The sequence below is a fragment of the Alexandromys fortis genome, unplaced genomic scaffold (assembly GCF_014885135.2).
Source record: "Alexandromys fortis isolate MF-2015 unplaced genomic scaffold, M_Fortis_MF-2015_v1.1 scaffold_3, whole genome shotgun sequence".
In the NCBI taxonomy this organism is placed as follows: domain Eukaryota; kingdom Metazoa; phylum Chordata; class Mammalia; order Rodentia; family Cricetidae; genus Alexandromys; species Alexandromys fortis.
Genome location: NW_026067909.1, coordinates 29,835,437 through 29,854,201, shown reverse-complemented (window position 1 = coordinate 29,854,201; position 18,765 = coordinate 29,835,437). Strand labels below are relative to the sequence as shown.

General features: G+C 50.8%; 1 protein-coding gene across 1 annotated transcript in view; it reads right to left on the bottom strand.

Annotated features, from left to right (window-relative positions):
• Window positions 1–18,765, bottom strand: part of Col4a1 (collagen type IV alpha 1 chain) — a 114,721-nt gene that overhangs the window by 19,716 nt on the left and 76,240 nt on the right. The window contains exons 19-37 of the mRNA XM_050137126.1: window positions 17,505–17,589; window positions 17,116–17,151; window positions 16,166–16,330; window positions 14,925–15,020; window positions 13,653–13,736; window positions 13,119–13,189; window positions 8,862–9,053; window positions 8,209–8,377; window positions 5,531–5,623; window positions 5,344–5,448; window positions 4,661–4,758; window positions 3,721–3,871; window positions 3,432–3,545; window positions 2,674–2,841; window positions 2,455–2,544; window positions 1,513–1,665; window positions 1,282–1,380; window positions 1,096–1,185; window positions 317–456 (exon numbers count right to left, since the gene is read on the bottom strand). Coding sequence (XP_049993083.1) covers window positions 317–456; window positions 1,096–1,185; window positions 1,282–1,380; window positions 1,513–1,665; window positions 2,455–2,544; window positions 2,674–2,841; window positions 3,432–3,545; window positions 3,721–3,871; window positions 4,661–4,758; window positions 5,344–5,448; window positions 5,531–5,623; window positions 8,209–8,377; window positions 8,862–9,053; window positions 13,119–13,189; window positions 13,653–13,736; window positions 14,925–15,020; window positions 16,166–16,330; window positions 17,116–17,151; window positions 17,505–17,589 — 2,199 coding nt within the window. The remainder of the gene's footprint in view (window positions 1–316; window positions 457–1,095; window positions 1,186–1,281; window positions 1,381–1,512; window positions 1,666–2,454; window positions 2,545–2,673; window positions 2,842–3,431; window positions 3,546–3,720; window positions 3,872–4,660; window positions 4,759–5,343; window positions 5,449–5,530; window positions 5,624–8,208; window positions 8,378–8,861; window positions 9,054–13,118; window positions 13,190–13,652; window positions 13,737–14,924; window positions 15,021–16,165; window positions 16,331–17,115; window positions 17,152–17,504; window positions 17,590–18,765) is intronic.

Here is an 18,765-nt window from a genome sequence, read left to right as displayed (position 1 = left end):
GATTTTGATGCAATGAAAGCCATCTGCTAGGCTTTCCAGAAAAGAGACAAAGCCCACGTCTCGTCTGAGAAGAGGCAGAGCTGACACTGTCTCCTTTCCTTTTGCCAAGTTCCTCAGCCCACCCCTCTTCTTCCTCCCTGGGATATGAAGCCACCCTCCCCTCTTAAAGAGCTTCTAGATCTTCCCCTAGGGAGGAAGGACAAGGAGTGGAAGCAGGAGATGACTTTGAGTTAGCTGGAAGTGCTGAGACCATTTAGAGAAACATGTCAGGAACATTTCCACAGAGACGGGAGATGTTTGCATGAGGGAAAATTACCTTGTCGCCGGGCGGCCCGGGAATCCCAATGCCAGGTAGACCTGTCTGTCCTTTCTCTCCTTTGGCTCCTTTCTCTCCAGGTGAGCCAGGGACGCCCTGTTGGCCGGGGATGCCGGGCACACCTTTTTGTCCGGGTAAACCTAGTGATACAGACAAGCAAATTTGAATGTGATGCCACTAACACTGAACAGTCACAGAACACAAATCACTCTGCTCATGGGCATGTCAACGGCACGGCTAGGGGTCCTCGGGCAAGCCACATCAGGAGACCTTGGGAAGTGCTCCCTCCACCTTTCAAAGGCCATCCTTGTATAAAGAGAGAGCGAAAACACAACTTTGCCAACAACTGGAAAAGAACCTTTATGATACCAACAGCTCAGGGCTGAGAGGCAGTGAGGAGAGTTTCACACACCATGCGTGGGTTTATGACATGTAGACACAGGCATAACCAGCAGCCTATGGTGTTAAGGCAAGTATGGGGCTCACAGACTTGGGAGGAGCCAGGAAGGCAGGTCCCAGTCTTGGCTGTCACTTCCCAGGCTTGCTGGGAAACACCTCCCCAACTACTTGTCCATGGGGAGCTCATTTTTACTCACTTGTAGCAATGCTCACAGTGTCAGCCAAAAACCACCCACCCCTAGACAGGAGACTGTATGATAGAGAGGTGGCTCCCAGGCCCTCCCTCTTCCCAGCGGGCAGTGCCAGTTTGCGGACAGCCCACCCGTCCCCATGTGCACATTGTATACGTCACGGAGCCTTGGACTCTGCATCCAGGTTACCTGGCATGCCCATTCCTCCAACAGATCCTTTGGGTCCAGGGAGGCCAGGGGCTCCTGGTGTTCCACTAAGACCTGGGTCACCTTTAGGTCCTAGAATGAGAGAAAAATCCCACAGTTCAGCATCTGTGGAAAGCACAGGGAAGCGGGTTTCTTGACGATGGCTCTGGCCATACTGTCCACACCTACCTGGTTGTCCAGGATGCCCCGCCTGTCCGTCCTTCCCAGGCACTCCTGGCGTTCCAGGATCTCCTCGGGAACCTTTATCACCAGTGGGTCCAATTTGTCCTGTATGTCACAGAAAAACATGAATTCCCACGTCTGCTTCAGAGCGGGGTGACCTGGGGTTCATGCAGAAACCGGTTTCCCCGTGAGGCCCATCTGCCACCTCTGTCGCCGAGGCCTCTCTCCCCCACTCACCTTTCTCTCCTTGGTCTCCTTTCTGTCCCTTCATGCTGCCCATGTCCACGTGCTCCATAGATCCTGGCATGCCGGGAAGCCCAACATCCCCCTTATCGCCTTTGAAGCCAGGGTCTCCCCTGGGTCCTGAAGAGCCTGGCAGGCCATGGTCCCCTGGAGAGGAAAGATAGTTAAGCACCCAGTGAGATCCAGACCTAGCTCCTTCCAGCCAGAGCCTGCAAGGTTGGGAAAGAACTAGAAACTGAGTCTGACCCACAGGGAGAATGCAAATCTGGGAAGAGACAAAGCCGCCTTCAGAAGTTCATTATCTGGTCGTGACCCCAACACACGCCGTTTGGATGAACCCCTTTTCCCTCCTTCTGAAGTGTCCTCTTTCCCGCTTCCTTATCCCCTGTCACTCCCAGGGCCCCCCATTATAGACAAATTATAGAGTAGAAAGCTTCCACATCCTGACGTCAACTCCCCCTTTTGTCATGTCTTACATTTACAGTCAGCTTCTGCTTCTCTTTAAAAAAAAAAAAATGAATTTTTTTTGATCGATTTCAGAGAAGAAGAAATGAAAAGCTGGGCTTGCCCACAAAGTGGGCTCTAGTGACGTGGTTCTGGGGCACTCAAGACTTGCACCCTCATGGGACTGGAAGAGTCCACAGTTCCTTGAGGAGAGAAACTCAGTCATTCCTGTCTTCTTCATCTCAGCTAGGCAGGCACAGCCAGCACTGCACGCCCACCCTCTCTGCGTGGAGTTAACTCTTCCAGCCCCTTGGGCGACCTCTGAGAGGAGAGGTGTCTTCCAGTCCCTTGAGCGACCTTCTGCATTTCTCGTATCTACGTCTTAAAACTAAATGTCATCTATCATAGTACAGGAACTTCCCGGGATTCTCGAGAAATAAAGGCAGAAGGCGGTACGACACGGCCTGGTTTGCAAGCTGCTGGCCCTCCTACCTTTCTCTCCAGGCAACCCTGGGGTGCCAGCTGGTCCTGGTGAGCCTGGTTGTCCTGGGGTTCCCATGACGCCCATTTCGCCTTTAGAACCTGTGGTCGAAAGGAAAGTTAAGAACATGTCACTACGTGAACCACAGACGGTAAAGGCCCAGGAGTCAGGAAAGGAGAAAGTAAGCCGCATTTCCTCTCGAACAATCCAGGCCGAGTTCAGATGCTTACCTGGGAATCCTGGTAATCCAGGAGTCCCCTGCTGCCCAGGGAGGCCAGGGAGCCCTGACTGTCCCGTGAGGCCAGGAAGTCCTTGAGAGCCTTTATCCCCTTTGGGGCCGGGCATGTCCAGTCCTGGGAATCCAGGGAAACCCTTCTCTCCTTTGACTCCAGGTGGACCTGAGGTTGGATAAATTGAGCAACTTATTGGATGTTCCAGAACAGGCATTATCGTGGAGAGTACTTCCTGAGGACAGCATGTGAGCATGCCAGCACTGGGGGGCCTGAATGATGCCCAGTGCTCAGAGCCGAGACGATGGGTAAGGCATCTCGTAAGAGAAAACCCTCCGCTTCCTGCCACTGTAGGTCATCGTTACCTCTGTAAAGGCCACTAGCCCCAGCCAACATAGGCTAGTTCTCACCATTTTTCCCCGCTTCCCCAGTACTAACATAACTCTGGGATTACTGATATAAGAACAAAGGCAACTAGACAAAAGAATTAGTTTAAATTATCAGCAATTTGATAAGTCTCCTAACAAAGATAAAAGGAAGAGTTTATGATAAATAAAATCTTAAATACTACTGAATATGTAACAGATTTCTTTGGCACTTTAACCAGACTCAGGGGGAAGAATGCTTGAGTTAAGCAAATAACCAAAACCATTTTTACAAACTAGAATGCACCTCCCTCCCCTTTATTTTGGCCACTGTGCTAACCTCCCTTCTCACCCCACAGTTCACAGGCTCTGAGGAAGGGACAGTCACATCACCTGATGACCCTGGAGGTCCCTGTCCTCCGGGAGGGCCCATGGCTCCGGGTGGTCCTATTCCTGGAACCCCTGGTGGACCTGCAGGGCCTTGAACTCCAGGAGGTCCTGGGTCACCTGTGGGGAAGGAAGGAAACAAGTTGGAGGCTAGAATGGAGTCCACTCCATATGCCACCCATCCATCCATACAACCACCACAGCCACAAACCCACAGTGTCTCCCACCCACCCAGTCGATGTGGACGCTCTGGGACCCAAGGGGAACAGGTACCCGACACAGGCTAAAGCATTACCTCTGATCCCCTGGAGTCCAGGGGGGCCGATGGATCCTTGCTCTCCAGGGACACCTGGTCCCCCGATGTTGCCCTTCTCCCCAGGTGTACCAGGAATGCCTGGGAGGCCTGGCTGCCCTTTGAGTCCTGGTAGCCCAATGCCAGGTTCTCCCTGGAAACCCAAGACACCAGAAGCAAATCGATCATCAATGTTAGCATTTCTTTCCAGGCTGTCCTGGCTCAGCTACCTAGACTGGGGAGTCTGCAGGAAGCAGGCTCTGGATGACGGGAATACCGTCACCTGTTAACACTTGCTCTCTCCCGAGAGAGTGAGGACAGGACCTGGCTGACTCCATCATGGGCAGTGGTTCACTAGAGCCCTGAGCCCTTTCTCTCACTTCCAACAGTTTCCCTAGTCAGGCAAGGGCCTCCGTCCAGCCTAGGGTGGTGCAGAAGGACATCAGAGGCCCCGGAAACTGTTAATTACAGCGCAGGGTTGGGCCAGCAGCATGTCTGCCCGGGGCACACGGGGCAAGGAGAGGATGTGTTTCCAGTAGTCACTACTGGAGGGAGCTTTGTTGGTGTCAAGCCTGGAACACCATTGCTAATGGCCCAGCAGAGTGGGCCACACAGCAACAGCAGCCTTGAATTCCCGGGATGTCCTATGTCTGTCTGTCTGTCTGTCTCTCTCTCTCTCTCTCTCACACACACACACACCCTGGTGACTTCTTTCTTTTCTGACAGTGGCTCTCATACGACACTCACAGCAAGAGACACATTTCACGCTGGGACCCAGCACACAGGCAAGAAATGGTCCCAAAGCTGAGGCAATGTTTCCCTTCTGCCTCTGGCAGTCTGTGCCATTAAAAAAGAAAACCATCCCACAAGCTTAATAACCCACGTACCAGATGCCCGATGAACAAGCATGAGGACCAGGCAGCACGGGAAAGTCGGTACCCACCTTTTGGCCTTGTGGTCCTGGGTTGCCAGGTAAGCCATTAAATCCGGGGCGGCCTGGACTCCCAGGTTGTCCTATGTCTCCGGGCAAGCCGTCAACACCTGTTTGGAAGAGTGACGGAAACCGTTACAGGCGTGAGGGCTCTCCCAACACCCTTGGCTTGTCTCGGTGACTGTCAAACTGCCTGAGTTGAGATTCACCTGGCAGACAAACCTCTTGGTATGTCTGTAAAGGGGTTTCTGGGCTGGGTTAGGTGAGGTGGGAAGACCCACCATGGAAGCGGGTACGTCGCATGAGTTGGGGGTCGCTGGCTGAACGAAAAGGAGAATATGAACTGAGAGTCGGCATAACTTCTCTCTGCTCCCTGACTGCAATGCAATGTGTCAGGCCTTGCCCGCCATGATGCCCCTTCAGCCGCCAGACAAAGTAGACCCCTCCCTCCATATCTGCTGCTGCAGTCAAGAATTCGGTCACAGTAGTGAGGAAAACTCTCTATGCAAGATGGTGCCGTGTCCATCAGCCTGAGGTGGTAAGAACATTGTCATTTGAGTGACCAGAAAATATGGAGGGACCCTGCCATCGCCTTCTCTTCCTCATAGATCCACAGACCAGTCACTGAATGACTGGTCCCCATTTGGTATTATGGACGGAGTCACAGCCCCATGCTAGGCCCATCAGAGGTTTACCTTTGGGGCCTGGAGGCCCGGGAAATCCAATCCCTGGCTGGCCCACAGCACCCTTCTCTCCCGGGATGCCTGGCCGTCCTGGGGTTCCTGGGAAGCCTCGGTCACCTGTGGCGAGGAAGGTGTGGTCAGCATGAGAAATGCTTCAGGGAGCCCTGGGGTACCCGGGCAAGCTAGACTTCAACAATACCTTGTGGCCCTGGGAACCCAGGGGATCCTGGAAGGCCTACAGCTCCAGGGGGGCCAGGGAGTGGGACAACCTTTCCCGCTTCACCCTTTGGACCTGTGGGAATAAAATAGTCATGTATGTGAATTGTCATAGCTCAGCCTTTCTGAAGACAGCATGGGTGTGCCATGCAGTACACAGCAAAGGAGCTCCCTAGATGAGATCCTGCATCTTCTCAGATATACAGACTGTGGCCACCACTCCCCAAAGAGTCCCTGCATCTTCTCAGACATACAGACTGTGGCCACCACTCCCCAGAGAGTCCCTGCATCTTCTCAGACATACAGACTGTGGCCGCCACTCCCCAAAGAGTCCCTGCATCTTCTCAGACATACAGACTGTGGCAGCCACTCCCCAAAGAGTCCCTGCATCTTCTCAGGACACACAGGCTGTGGCCACCATTCCCCAAATGAGACCCTACTCTCAGGACACACTGACTGTGGGCAACACTCCCCAAGTGAGTCCCTGTATCTTCTCAAGACACACGGGCTGTGGCCACCACTGCCCATCCTCTAAGGCACCCAGAACTTCTGCAAAGAAAAGCCCCTGGATTTCTTATTTCTCCCCTGCATGCCTAGACTCTCTCCCAGAGCTACTCAAGATGTGTGTCCCCAAAATGACCGAAATGTTTATTTGACTCTGGATTCCTTGGGAGTTTCACATTCAAGCCACAGAGAGTTGGAAAATATCCCATAACAAAAAGTAAGGTGGCCCTGGGTCATTTCTTGCTTAGCTCATCTCAAATAAATAAATAAAAACCCAAGGAATAAAACAAAAAACCCAACCACTATTTTCAACCCATCAGACAGAAGAGTGCTCAGCTGCTTTCCATCCAAGCCAGAATGTGCACCTGCTCACTCAAACATGCCGCGCAAGCAAGCAATTGTGTCTTATCCCACTGGAGCAGTATCACGGTTCCTACTGCCCTGCGGTAACATAGAGACCTCCACTTTCAGGCCCTACCCCTTCCCAGTCAGAGAGCCACTGGAGGTCAGGGCACAGCTGTTCAGAAAGAATGAGGGCTCCCCAAAGTGTGCACAGGGACTCCTGAGCACAGCATTCGAGTTCCAGATAAAGGGGACCCTCTGGGAAGGGCCGTCTGGCGTCTCATTGTAGACCGTGAGAACCGACTAACCCCAGCACACATCTGCGGGTCCCGAACCCCTGGGATCCAGCCATGTGGGATCACCACATAAATACAACTCCGCAGATCAAAGATCAACTTTCTGATTTGGAGGCTGACAGGGTCTGGAGGGCAAGAACAAAAACCCAAGGGACAAACTCTCCAGAATGAGGACAGCTGGTCAGTAAAACCAGCAACACCTCCTTCGGGACCCTTCTTCGGTGGGGTGCCTGGATCTGCGAGGAACTACACTGCCGATTTCTCCCAAATCTGACTGAACTCCTTCCGTGGCTCCTGCAGGTTGTGGAGGCTGCGGGAATTCTCACCTTGTCGATTTTGAATTCAGAACCATGAGGGAAAGTGAGAAAGTTCCCCTTCTCTGGCTCACTGGGGTCTTCCTAAGTCAGTGCAGTATGCCCCTGCTTCTGGGAGAGCCAGAAGAGAGACACTCAAGGTCCTCCGCTCACAAAGCACAGTTAGTAATGGAGTCACGCTGGCTGCACTAATGACAATGGTGGCAAAGGCTCCTCGGGGACACCACCCTTGGACTTCATCACTGAACAACTGCCTGTATCCTGAGAGGAAACGATGCCCCTAATGAGGACAGGAATTGATAAAGTCTGGGCTACAGTCATGGCTAGGGAAACCATCAGCAAGAGCTGTGAGTAGCGAGGTGCCACCACGCTTGTGGAGCTCCCACTGCCGCTGGGTGGTCTGTTCACGGGGCTCCTTAGCACTTTCTGTAGTCACCCTCAGTCCTTCATAAGCCTTTGTAACTTGTTAAATCCTTACCAGTACACACACTTACTTCCTCCTTTGTGGCAAGTCACTTCTGGCCTCACCATCCGAGACTGGATTGTCTCAGGAACGAGAGGCTCATTCAGGTCAGTGCAGAATCACATTAAGCAAATAAACTTTCGAGTGCCCACTTATAGATGGCAGAGGGGTGCAGCACCCCCAATGCAGCCACCCTCAGTCATCCTGGGTGCTCACAACATAGGGAGTAACATGTTACCATTGCTGTAGATTTTTAGACCCTGTTGGAGGGCACAGGAGGGCAAGGGCTGGGTCTCTTTCCCAATGCTTATCAACACTCCGCCTAGTGTTTGGCATATAAACCACTCAAAAGACAGTCAGCAAATGACCTAAGTCAATGGGAATTAAATGGCAATGTGGATGTTGCAACTTAGATGCCTGAACATCAAAGGAAAGTGAAGATTATACATACTGCTTAGAAAACACAGAAGTCAAAAGGAGCAAGCAGAAAATGGATTTAAAAAACAAAAATTAAAAAAACAAAACATGGCCTCATGTTTTTTTCAAGTCACCTGAGAGGCTGACTCTGGCTGATCTGTGGTCTCTGTGCACGAACTGGCCCATGTGACACAAGGAAAAAGGAAAGACAGAACACTGACGAACTCTTCACTCCTCGAGGGTGAACCAATGTGCACCCTGCATCTCTGACCCCTAGCCAGTTTCTGTGACCTTGAAGCTTCCCCTTCAGGTCCTGAAGTCTCACCTGGAAGGCCTGGGGACCCTGGGTTTCCAGGAAAGCCTGCATTTCCTTTTTCACCAATGGGACCAATGGAACCGATTCCTGGAGGCCCAGGAGGGCCGATGTCACCACGACTGCCGGGGAAGCCAACTCCTCCGGGGGGACCTCGATCTCCTTTCAATCCTACCAAACCCTGAGAAGACAAAAGGCAGGAAAGACTGTCAAAGGACAACCTGATTTCTGCGCCTATTCCTGTGTCGTCCACAGCAGAACCGGGACAAGAGTCTCGTCAGCTGGCACTGTTTACTGTGCCACGCACCACCAGGTCAGCCCGGAGGTAAGAATACACCAATATTCTTCTCCCTAAGCCGCCTCACAGCCAGAGGTCTAGAATCCCAGACTTCAAACAATGACGGGCTCACTGTTAGCTTTAGAATCATTTCCCACAGAGGCTACAAGAGAGGAAAACTCATCTATTCAGTCCCTAGAACATCAAAGAGGCACAGGCATCTGTAACCTATTATACAAGTCTACCCCACTAACCCCTACCTCCACTGACATGTTGGCTCAGGGGCCGAGAAGCATACGCCATAGCTATGACTCAAACCATTCATCTCCTTGCTCTTCACAGATCCCCTTTCGTAAAACACATGCCCCGAGTCTGGAAAGGAACCTACCGGGGAGCCTTTGGGTCCAGGAAGTCCTGGGTGGCCATCTCTTCCTGGGGTTCCCGCTCTTCCTGGCATGCCTGGTTGTCCTGGAAAACCTGGGTCTCCTTTGTCACCTTTGAGTCGCACGTCAAAAAATATCTCGCCAGGTTCTCCCTTAGCTCCAGGCTGGCCCATGAGCCCCGGTGCACCTTGTGGACCCTGTAAAAACAGACCACCTCGTGTCACCAGGAAGCTACTGTGGGAGGTGTTAGCAGTCAGTCAGACTTGGAGCTGAGGAGCCATCCTTCTTGGAACACCACATCTTAAGATGTCCTGCAGAAACTAGCCTGCAGCGCCATGACAAAGCCTTAGCACCCGCAGCTCTTAAAATTTCAGACGGACCCAAAGGGACAGGAGAGCAACAACACTGAGCCCAACTTTGAGAAACCCTTGAGTAACTTTCTTTTCCCTAATGTCTGCTAAACCTTCCTGAGACTACCTTGGCAACTGTTGGAACACTGCGCATGTGTGACTCCTAAAACGTGTGCCTGAATGAGGAGGCAAGCGCTGCACATGCGTGACTCTTAAGACGTGTCTGTCTGCATGAGGCAAGCACTGCGCATGCGTGACTCTTAAGCCGTGTCAGTTTGAATGAGGAAGCAGGCACTACACATGCGTGACTCCTAAAAACGCGGTGTCTGAATGAGGAGGCAAACACTGCGCATGCGTGACTATTAAGACGTGTGAATGAGGAGGAGGCAAGCACTACACATGCATGACTTCTAAACCGCTGTGTCTGAATGAGGAGGCGGCTGAACCAGCTTGAGAGTTTTTTGCATTTACACCCTACAGTCTGTAACAGATAGGGGCTTCCAGGGTACTGGTGACTGGGAAACCCAGGCAAAGGAGCCCAGGACCTGCTCTTTAATCGGGAAAGCTATTTGAATTTTCCCCAAGACTCTGTCAAGAGACACACAGAGTATTTTTAGCTCCTGGATGTTGAACCTATAAAGACTGTCCACACCCACCACCCCTTCTCCTCTAGCTGCCTCGAGAGCAGAGATGCAGAAAGATGACAAAGGCACCAAAAACAGTTCCAACTGCCTGGCCATGGTCGTGAGAAAGGCACACCAGGCCCACGGAGGACCTGGCAGAATCTAAACTCTCCATAACTCACTTTATTTTATTTTCATAAGTCGTATCAAAAGGCCCTTTGGGTAGGTGTGGTTCAAAATCAAACCATTGCATGTACCTACAATGTATACTCCTGGATGGAAGAGATTAGGAAACCAATCTAGAGTAAAATTCATGTAAGAATTATATTTTTAAAAAAATGGCGACCACTGGTCACACAGCCATGTGTGGCAGGACCCTTACCATTTCTGACCTTTATCTCAACTCTGCAAGGCAAACATGGGAGTCTCAGTCTGGCAGAGAAGTGAGTCATGTATCTAAGACAGCCCAGCCAGGAAGTGTGGCAGCTGGGTGCAAACGTAAGTGGTCCCGTCTATGAAGCCCGTCCGTGGTCTCCACACCCACACCACCTGAGCACTGCTGAGGGTGGAGTGTTACATACTGAACCTCCACGCACACACGGGGGTGGGGCTTGCAAAGGCCCTGTGGCCTGCTCAGAGTTCATCTAGTCTGGGACTGATGCAGAAGGGAGAGACCTCCTGAAAGTCAAAAGCACACAGGCTAAGCGACAGGGAAGTTGTTACTCAGCCAACTGTGCCCTGTCCAACCCTGGGGTCCACACAGGAAGCTTTGGTGCAAGCTCGCCCAAGGATGGGGGTCTCACAGTTACCCTCTGCCCCATTCTATGCTATTTCAACATTTAGATTATTAAACAATTGAAAAAGTCAATTCTTCAGCCATGCTATCCACAGTTCAAAGGTTCAGATGCCACCATTGGCCACTGGATCCTAAGCTGAATAGTTGTGTAAACACAGAATTCCTCTGATGTGGCAGAGCACACCACTAGACAGTGACAGATGGTCTCGGCTGGCCCTGAGCTAGAATCTGGAAATAAGATTGTTTGCACAAGTCTAAAGAATGGAGAATGATTATTTCTGCCAGTCACCTGCTGGAAATGTTAGCAGAAGACCAGGAATTTCAAGGTTTCATCAAATGGTGTGGCTCTCCTAACTGGTTTTCTAGAGTTAGTATGCACAGATATGTACTTATAAGTCCTGGAAGCCACTAGACAGTCCTACAGAGCCTTTCCTCAGACACTTGGGCCTTTCTACCATGCTGCATGACTGCCATTCCAGAAACTGCTCAGTTTCGTTGGGATGATGTGCCCACAGGCCTGTTCCTCCTATATCTGAAAAGCTTTTGAAGAACCAAAGCTTCCCATCTGCCTCCTTGATATCTGTGATAAAGAGACGCTATAATTAGGCAGAGAATCTCGTGTTCTCTAATTTTTTTAAAAAATTATTTATATGTATGTATATGTATTCTGCCTACACATATGACTGTGTACCTTATGAGTGCCTGGTACCCATGTAAACCAGAAAAGGATGTTGGATCCCCTGGAGCTGGAGTTACAGAAGGTTGGAGGCAGCCACCTGATGCTGGGAATTGAACCCAGGTCCTCTGGAAGAACAGTCAGTGTTTTTAACCCCTGAGCCATTGCTCCAGTTCCTTGATTTTTTTAAAAGTGGCAATGATGATGCTAAACTGTCTCAGCAACCCTTTTGGCACACAGAATCCTGATCCGAGATGCTTTTGAAAAAGATGCTTCATCTAAAGTCTGTTTGATCCATGTTCCCTGCGGGATCGATGGCTGCCTTGAAAGCCTGGCACTGGCTGCTTTAACAAAGGAAGACGGGACAACTGTGATATCTACTTCTGACACGATTCACACAGCCCCTGGGCCAAGTCAGACACACACAACAGGTTTTGGTGGGTGGCTGAGTGATGCCAGTGCCTGTAAGATCTACTGCTCATTCCTAAAATCAAGCACTGGTCTTTCAAAGGCAAAGGTCACAGAACACTGAACAGAAGGAAAACCCACAGCTCACCTCTGCCCTATTGTTCCATGTCTTCCAGCCCCCAACCACACTCAAACCATGAGGACCACCTCTGAAGCCGGGACTCAGCTTCAGAGAAAGGGCAATGGCTGTCTGCTCGGGATCTGTGGGCGTGCTCCCTTGCAGCCACAAGCTTTGCTGCTCATCTTAGAAAGTTGGATCCTGACGAGTCCCCAACTGCCCCTCTCCCTCACCTCTTTGTTCTCCTTGCCCTTTTTGGGATATCTTGGGTCAGGAGCTGAATGTCTGGCTGAGGCAGGAAGGACCCCAGAAAAGCTGGGCAGATACAGGATGAAAGCAACCGGCACAGGTGGAAAGAACCTTTTCTGCCTCCCTCAAAGTTCTCACTTTGATCCCCACATAGCTGCTATTTGAACTTCTCCTCCACTAAGAACTGTTTTAAACAACTGTATCTTCTGACTTGGCCCTGTAGGTACCAGCGCCATTCTGGAACACAGCTAGGGCCCTGACTTCAAAAGCAGGGAGCCACTGCAGCCTTCGGGCTGCCTCCATCCCGCTTTGATGCAGCTCTGCTCTGGCCTCCTCGAGCAGTATCCAAAAATAAAGGATTTGAAAGAGTTTCATCAGAAAAGGGTAAGGTCAAATACGTAACTTTTGGTTTCTAATGAAGAAGACGGAGCTGGAAAGAGTTACAGAAAGCAGCGAGGCTTACAGGGCAAGGGGAGGGGCGGGGGAAGAAGGGCTTGCAAACAGAGCAAGTGCGCACAGTAGTAAAGGTGGACCCCTTCTCTTCTCAGAATGACTTCTCTCAGAACAAAGCTTAGCAGCTGGAATTCTGTGCAGGGGAAAGTTGTTATATTCCTCCCTGTGAATTTACGTGGATTCGGCCACAGACTGGAAAAGCCATCTACAGAACACATGCCGGTGATATGAATGTCACCTTGTCATCCTCCTTCCACAGACGCTCTTAGGCTGAACCCATTCCCTGACAAGGGGATGCCACAGGCAATGGTCACAAAGAGAGGTGGCCACCTGAACCTGAGACCCTGTGGGAAGGACACTGGGCTGCCCAGTCTCCACTGGGCACTGAAAGCAAGCCAGGGGATGAGATGGCTGAAGGGACTTGAACTGTGGATTTGTCTCGCTTGTTCTCTGGGTCTCCCGAGCGAGCATGGAAAAAGGATGTCCCCGCTCCCATAACATGCTGGGTGAACACGAACGAGCGCCCACTACTGTGGCTCCTATGGTGATGACTTCAAACACAGGTATGATCCCCCTGCGGTGCACTTACCGGCACTCCTTCAAGACCATCCCTGCCAGGCAGACCGCGGTCACCTTTGGCCCCTGGCTGTCCGGGGAAACCTTAGAGACAGGAACATAGCAGCTATGAGACAAGTCTTCTGAACCTTTTGCCCCCGAGACTCAACCACATCAAAATCTTTCTGTGAAGTGGACTGTCATTTGAGGAACGTCCAGGGCAGTGGATAAATAAAACTAAAACTGATAGGCTCAGAGGAGTGATCACGAACGAGCCTTGGGCCCAAGTCAGTGAGACAGATAGCTGCAGTGTCCCCCAGCCTGCAACCCCAACATCCTGTGAGACAAACAAGATGACCTCCCTTGAGCTAACTGACTGTGGAGCTGGGAGAACCCGCTATGCCATTGTGCAGTTACTGGAAAGCACATGACACCACTGTGGCGGGTGACCATGGCTGTCCATGTGTGAGTACCCACTCTGGTTACAGAATTTCATCCTCTGTGTTTGAGGGGGCATCTGACCCCAAGGCCACCTCTATCATAGCTCATTCCACTTCCTACCACTTACCAATCTCTCCTGGGGGCCCCTGTGGTCCAGGAGGGCCTCGGAGTCCTTCTGCATCACAAGTAAGGCAGCCTTCTCCTTTCTGACCTAAAGGAAGAAACACAGGGTGCTTAGTGTATAGCTAACATATGCTTACTATAGGATGTGTCAACAGAAGGCTCTACCGTGCCCGGAGAGCAGACACAGAGAAAGTCCTGCAGACGCGCCAGCCAGACTCTCCCTTCTTCAACATCACTCTGGTCCATAGCATTGCTCACTAGAAAGGCGTTCTCACATCCATTCCACAGGGCCTATGTTCTGTCTCCAGCATCACACACACACACACACACACACACACACACACACACACACACACGCATGCACACACACAATGCATCTCCTAGGATTCAGAAGGTGGACAAACAAGATTTCAGCTTAAAGAACTCCAAACACTGAGTCCATCAAAAGGACAGAATAACAAATCTTCATAAGTAGAGAGTGTGTGGTGAGGATAGTTACACGGTTGCCCTAAGAAGCCCTCGAAAGCTGTTTCCCATGCAACATTAGATTTTTAAAGGGTCAAAATTCTTTATAGCCCAAGTCAGGAATGGTCAACCACGGGGCTGGTTTTACGGGGCCCCAGTTTGTTCTGCTCTAAGGTTAACAAGCACATAAATATTGGAATGCCATTGTTTAGTCCGTGCTAAGTCAATGCCCTCATTGGCCATGCAGCCAGCATCCTCCATCTCCGGATCCAACTGCTAAAGAGATAAATCAGCGCCCTGCACTGACATCACAGCAAACACTTGGAAGGTTAGAGATAAAACCAAAAGCCCAGAGGAAAGTTAATCCATCAATAGAAGAGTTGTCTGACCCAATGGCGCAAACACTCGAAAGGTCGCCAGTATCCTGTGTATAGATTCCTGATTTTCCTTAAGGGAAAGACGTGCATCCTTTGAGAAGGAAACTCGCAAGCTTGTGGTATCAGCTGAGACTTTTACACACGGGAAGACTGGATTCTCAACCCTGGGAGTGAGGAAAGAATGTCTCTCTGGCCTTCATGGCTGTCTCTTCTTCCTGCTCCCTATCACAGCTACAGCATCAGCCATCAGGGGCAGAAGAGCTGCAGAAGGCATCTTCTTGGGAGTGGACGTGGAGCACCCCCAAACAAAGCAATGGGAATAGGACCTGCACCCTGCCCTACTCTGCCAAAGCCTAAGCCAGGCGATGGGGGAAACTGAGCGGCATGAATACAGTTACTATTCAAAAACGATCAAATAAACAAGCATCGCTTACCTTTCTGTCCAACTTCGCCTGTCAAACCGGGCTGTCCTGCTACCCCGGGAGGACCCTGGTCCCCAGGAGGTCCAGGCTGACATTCCACAATGCCATCTGAAAGAAATGTTTGAAAACTATAAGACACAGCGAGACATTCTCACCCTCTCCCAACATGACCCTCGATTATCAAACCAAAATATGTCAGGCTGATTTGAACGTTTTAGGAATTCAGTTCTTACCGTCCACCAAGTAAGCCTGTGATTTTTTTTTTTTAACTCAAAAAAGAAAACCAACATGGAGAACAGGCAGTTGTGGATGGAATGTCTCCAGGACGCTCATCCTCATTCCCCACATTTCAAGTCACAAAAGAAGAGGAAGTTCCATAAACCTACATATAACCCGCCGATTCTCCCAGCGGCGAGCCACACCAATCCTTCCTCCAGGGAGCCGCCTATCTGATTCAGTCAACCCCTTGGCCCTCCGCTGTCTTCCTTGCCAAGCCCATCCTGGGAACTTCCTTCCCAGACGAGCCTGAGTTCTTGGAATCAACGTCACCAGAGCTCCAGGCTCATAAACCTGTTGTCAACCACACACGGAGGTTCCACCACAAACTCCCATCTACAGCCCACAATGGTGATTACCCCCAGATTGGGTTCTTACCACAGATACCCACTATAGCTCATGCTGGCTCTAGCCCAGAAGTACCCAACACTCTGCCTTGGAAATCTGATATGCTCCCACTGACTGGCTGACTTAAATCTTCTGGAACATTCTTGTAATTATTGAAATGAGATCATGGCATCACAATAAGCCAGTCAATAGTTTTTACTTTATGTTCAGCTTTTCTTGAAAGCTGATACAGAAGGCTCTCCATGGGAGTCTCCATCTAGTCTGCGTTACGCCATGGCATATTCCAGAGCAATCTGTCCCCTATGGACTCTAAGAAGCATTAGGCAGTCTCTCTACATGAAGCAGAATACACTCAGCTGTCAGTCAAGGTGAAACTAATCACCTTGCTCACCTTTCTTTACCCTCCAATGCCAGGAGACTTAGAGCTGGTTACCATGCCGCTTTTCCATGTACGCCTATTTTATTGTTAGTGTTATTTTTTTTTTGTAGCGTAGTTAATTTTGTAAAACTACTCAAGCAAAAAAGTCAATAACTCAAGCCTTTCTGTGGCATTGCTTCTAGCAGCAAACAGGCCCATCCAGCTCTGCCCTGGGCTCCTGGCATCTGACGGGATATATATGGGCACTTACTTGTGTGGCCTGGCTGTCCAGGGGGTCCAGGAGGGCCAGGAGGCCCCGGAGTTCCATCTCTTCCACTAGGTCCTGGTAAAGACACGCCTGGAAATCCCTGGTCACCTTTTGCTCCTCTTTCGCCTGGGAAGCCAGGAGCACCAGTCTGGCCTGGAATGGAGAAGCCTGAAAGCAGTGTAAGAATAGTTCATGTGACATCACATGACGGCCTGAAGGCAATATGACAGCTGTACAGAAGGTCACATTCTGTCCAAGATAAAATATCTACTCGGGTCCTCACCGAGGGGACCCTCTAGGTGAGCACAACCCAGTAAGTCCTGAGGTCAAGCCGGGATAGGCTCGAAGATAAGATGAGGCTAGATCTGAAAATGTAGAGTCCACGTCTGTTACTCTACGTGCTGAGGTGTTAAGGGGGTCACACAAGATGGCCTGATACGGCCCAGAAGGCGGATGGTGGGGACCCTGGGCAGTACAGCTCAGGGGATCACACACAGTCAGTCCTGATGTGCTGGGAGAAGAAACAGCCACATGGGGATCTCAGTAAAGACAGGAGGACTCTGGGAGCCTCCACTCAAGTCTAGAGCGGAAAGAGATGCTGGAGGAAGACAAGGGGATCCCATCCGCCTCTCTTGGAAAGAACCACAGCCCAACAGCTGGAGGGATTCTGGCAGAGCCAAGACCCATGCAAGGGCAAGATGTGCACCCAGAGGGTCACCCCAGAGGACAAGTCAGTGTCCCCAGGAAGCAAGCGTCTGTTGTCCACACGTAAGCCTACAAATGAGGACTGACATACGAATCTGTCTATGAAATAGAAAGCAAACACACACCAGGACACATTGGGCTTTGGTAACTAGAGAGATGCTGCATCCTGTCTCGTGCACACACCCAGTGTGTGTGACAAACACACGGAAAACTACACAGAAAGTGCAACAGGAAATAGGGATTCTCACCTGGAGGGCCTGGCTGGCCTTGTATTCCAGGGTAACCTTGAAAGGGGAAGAGGAAGTTGAACAAAGTGAGACAAAGTCATTCATGTAGAGGACACTTTGTTTCTCTGCCACAGTCTAGCCAGGGCCGCTTGAAGACGTCCATAGTCTGGGATGGGAAGACAGAACCAGAGTCCCCAGAACGCTCCCTACAGAGACACCATCCCCAGGAAGCCTCGGAGGAAAAGGGGCTCCTGAGAACCTCGTATGACAGGGAGATTGGCAGCTAGAAAAGGCAACTTGTCAGTAGGTCAAATTCTTCCAAAAGGAGAAGAGGAAGGAGGGGGATGAGGGGAAGGAAGAGTGGAGGGAGGGAAGGGAGGAAGACAAGAAAACAGGTAGGCTGCACCTACCTTTGGGGCCTGGCTCTCCTCTCAATCCTGGTGTTCCGGGGTAGCCTCGCTCCCCTTTCTCTCCCAACGGCATGGTGCCTATCACCTGTGTTAAAGCACGGGACGGGTCACAGCTGGTAGGAGTAGCTGATAGCACACTGTGACGTATGTTGTACCTCATAGAAAATGGATGTAAAGAGGCGGTGGTGGTGTGTGGAGGGACCGGGGAAGGGTCTGGAGAGCTACAGAATGAGTGCCGAGGACTGCTTTGTGTTGAATGGCCAGGCAGCTCTGCCTGGTTTGCAGTTTCCTCGGCAGCAGCCATGGCCTCGCTCAGTCAGCCATGGCTAGTCTAAAATGTGCAACTGCATCCATGCCATGAAACACATGGCATGCTTCACAGTACAGCAGAGGAGTGCCCGACAGTGTCTTTCTGGTGGACAGGGCGGGAGCGCACACTAACTGTTTTTCCTTTATTGGAGAATATCTGATGCTTTTTCTTTCTTTAAAGACCAAGAGGGCACTTCCTGAACATCACAGGCACAGACCAAGGAAGAAGGGAAGGCCAACCTCACCTAGAAAAGGAAACCTGGCGCGCCATGATCCTGAGTCCCCACAGAGCAAGGAAAACTGCAGACTCAATCAGTTACAGTATCGTTACAGTATCCCTCTGTATCAACTAAACAAAGGGAGTGTGTGGATAACCTGCTTAAGTGCCAATACCTCTGCGTCACCTAAGTGAGAGGATACTCTTCAAGGTGCCATTAAGTAGCTCTGATTCCGTCATTCTACAACAGGTACATATATGGAAAATTACTGTACATTCCAAGTACGTATAAACATTCCTTGTCCATTAAAAAATAGATAATGTAGAAACCTTTAAGACTAACTAAATAAGATGTGTTGGTGGAACTGGGGTGAGGTGAGGACCTGAGCACCCTGGGGTGAGTCACAGGGGAGGGGAGAGCCGCAGGTACACCGGGCTCATCAAGGCGTGCAGAGGGCAGTAGCCCTGTCACTGAAATGTGGAAAGATTATTCTGGTCCCCATGCTCTCACCCACACAGCGAGTGACACAGTCCTACCTGCGTCACCTGCAGTGAACAGGACAGGGGTGCCCACTGTTTCAACAATGACTTGGAGCAGAATAGTCAACATGATAGAGGGTCTGAGTGGGCACGAGCAAGGAGAGAACACTACTTAGAAAACATAAGTTGCTTTGCTAGAACAATTGGGTGATAGTTAATCGGCCCCTCCTACTAAATTTTCCTTGATGGACTATA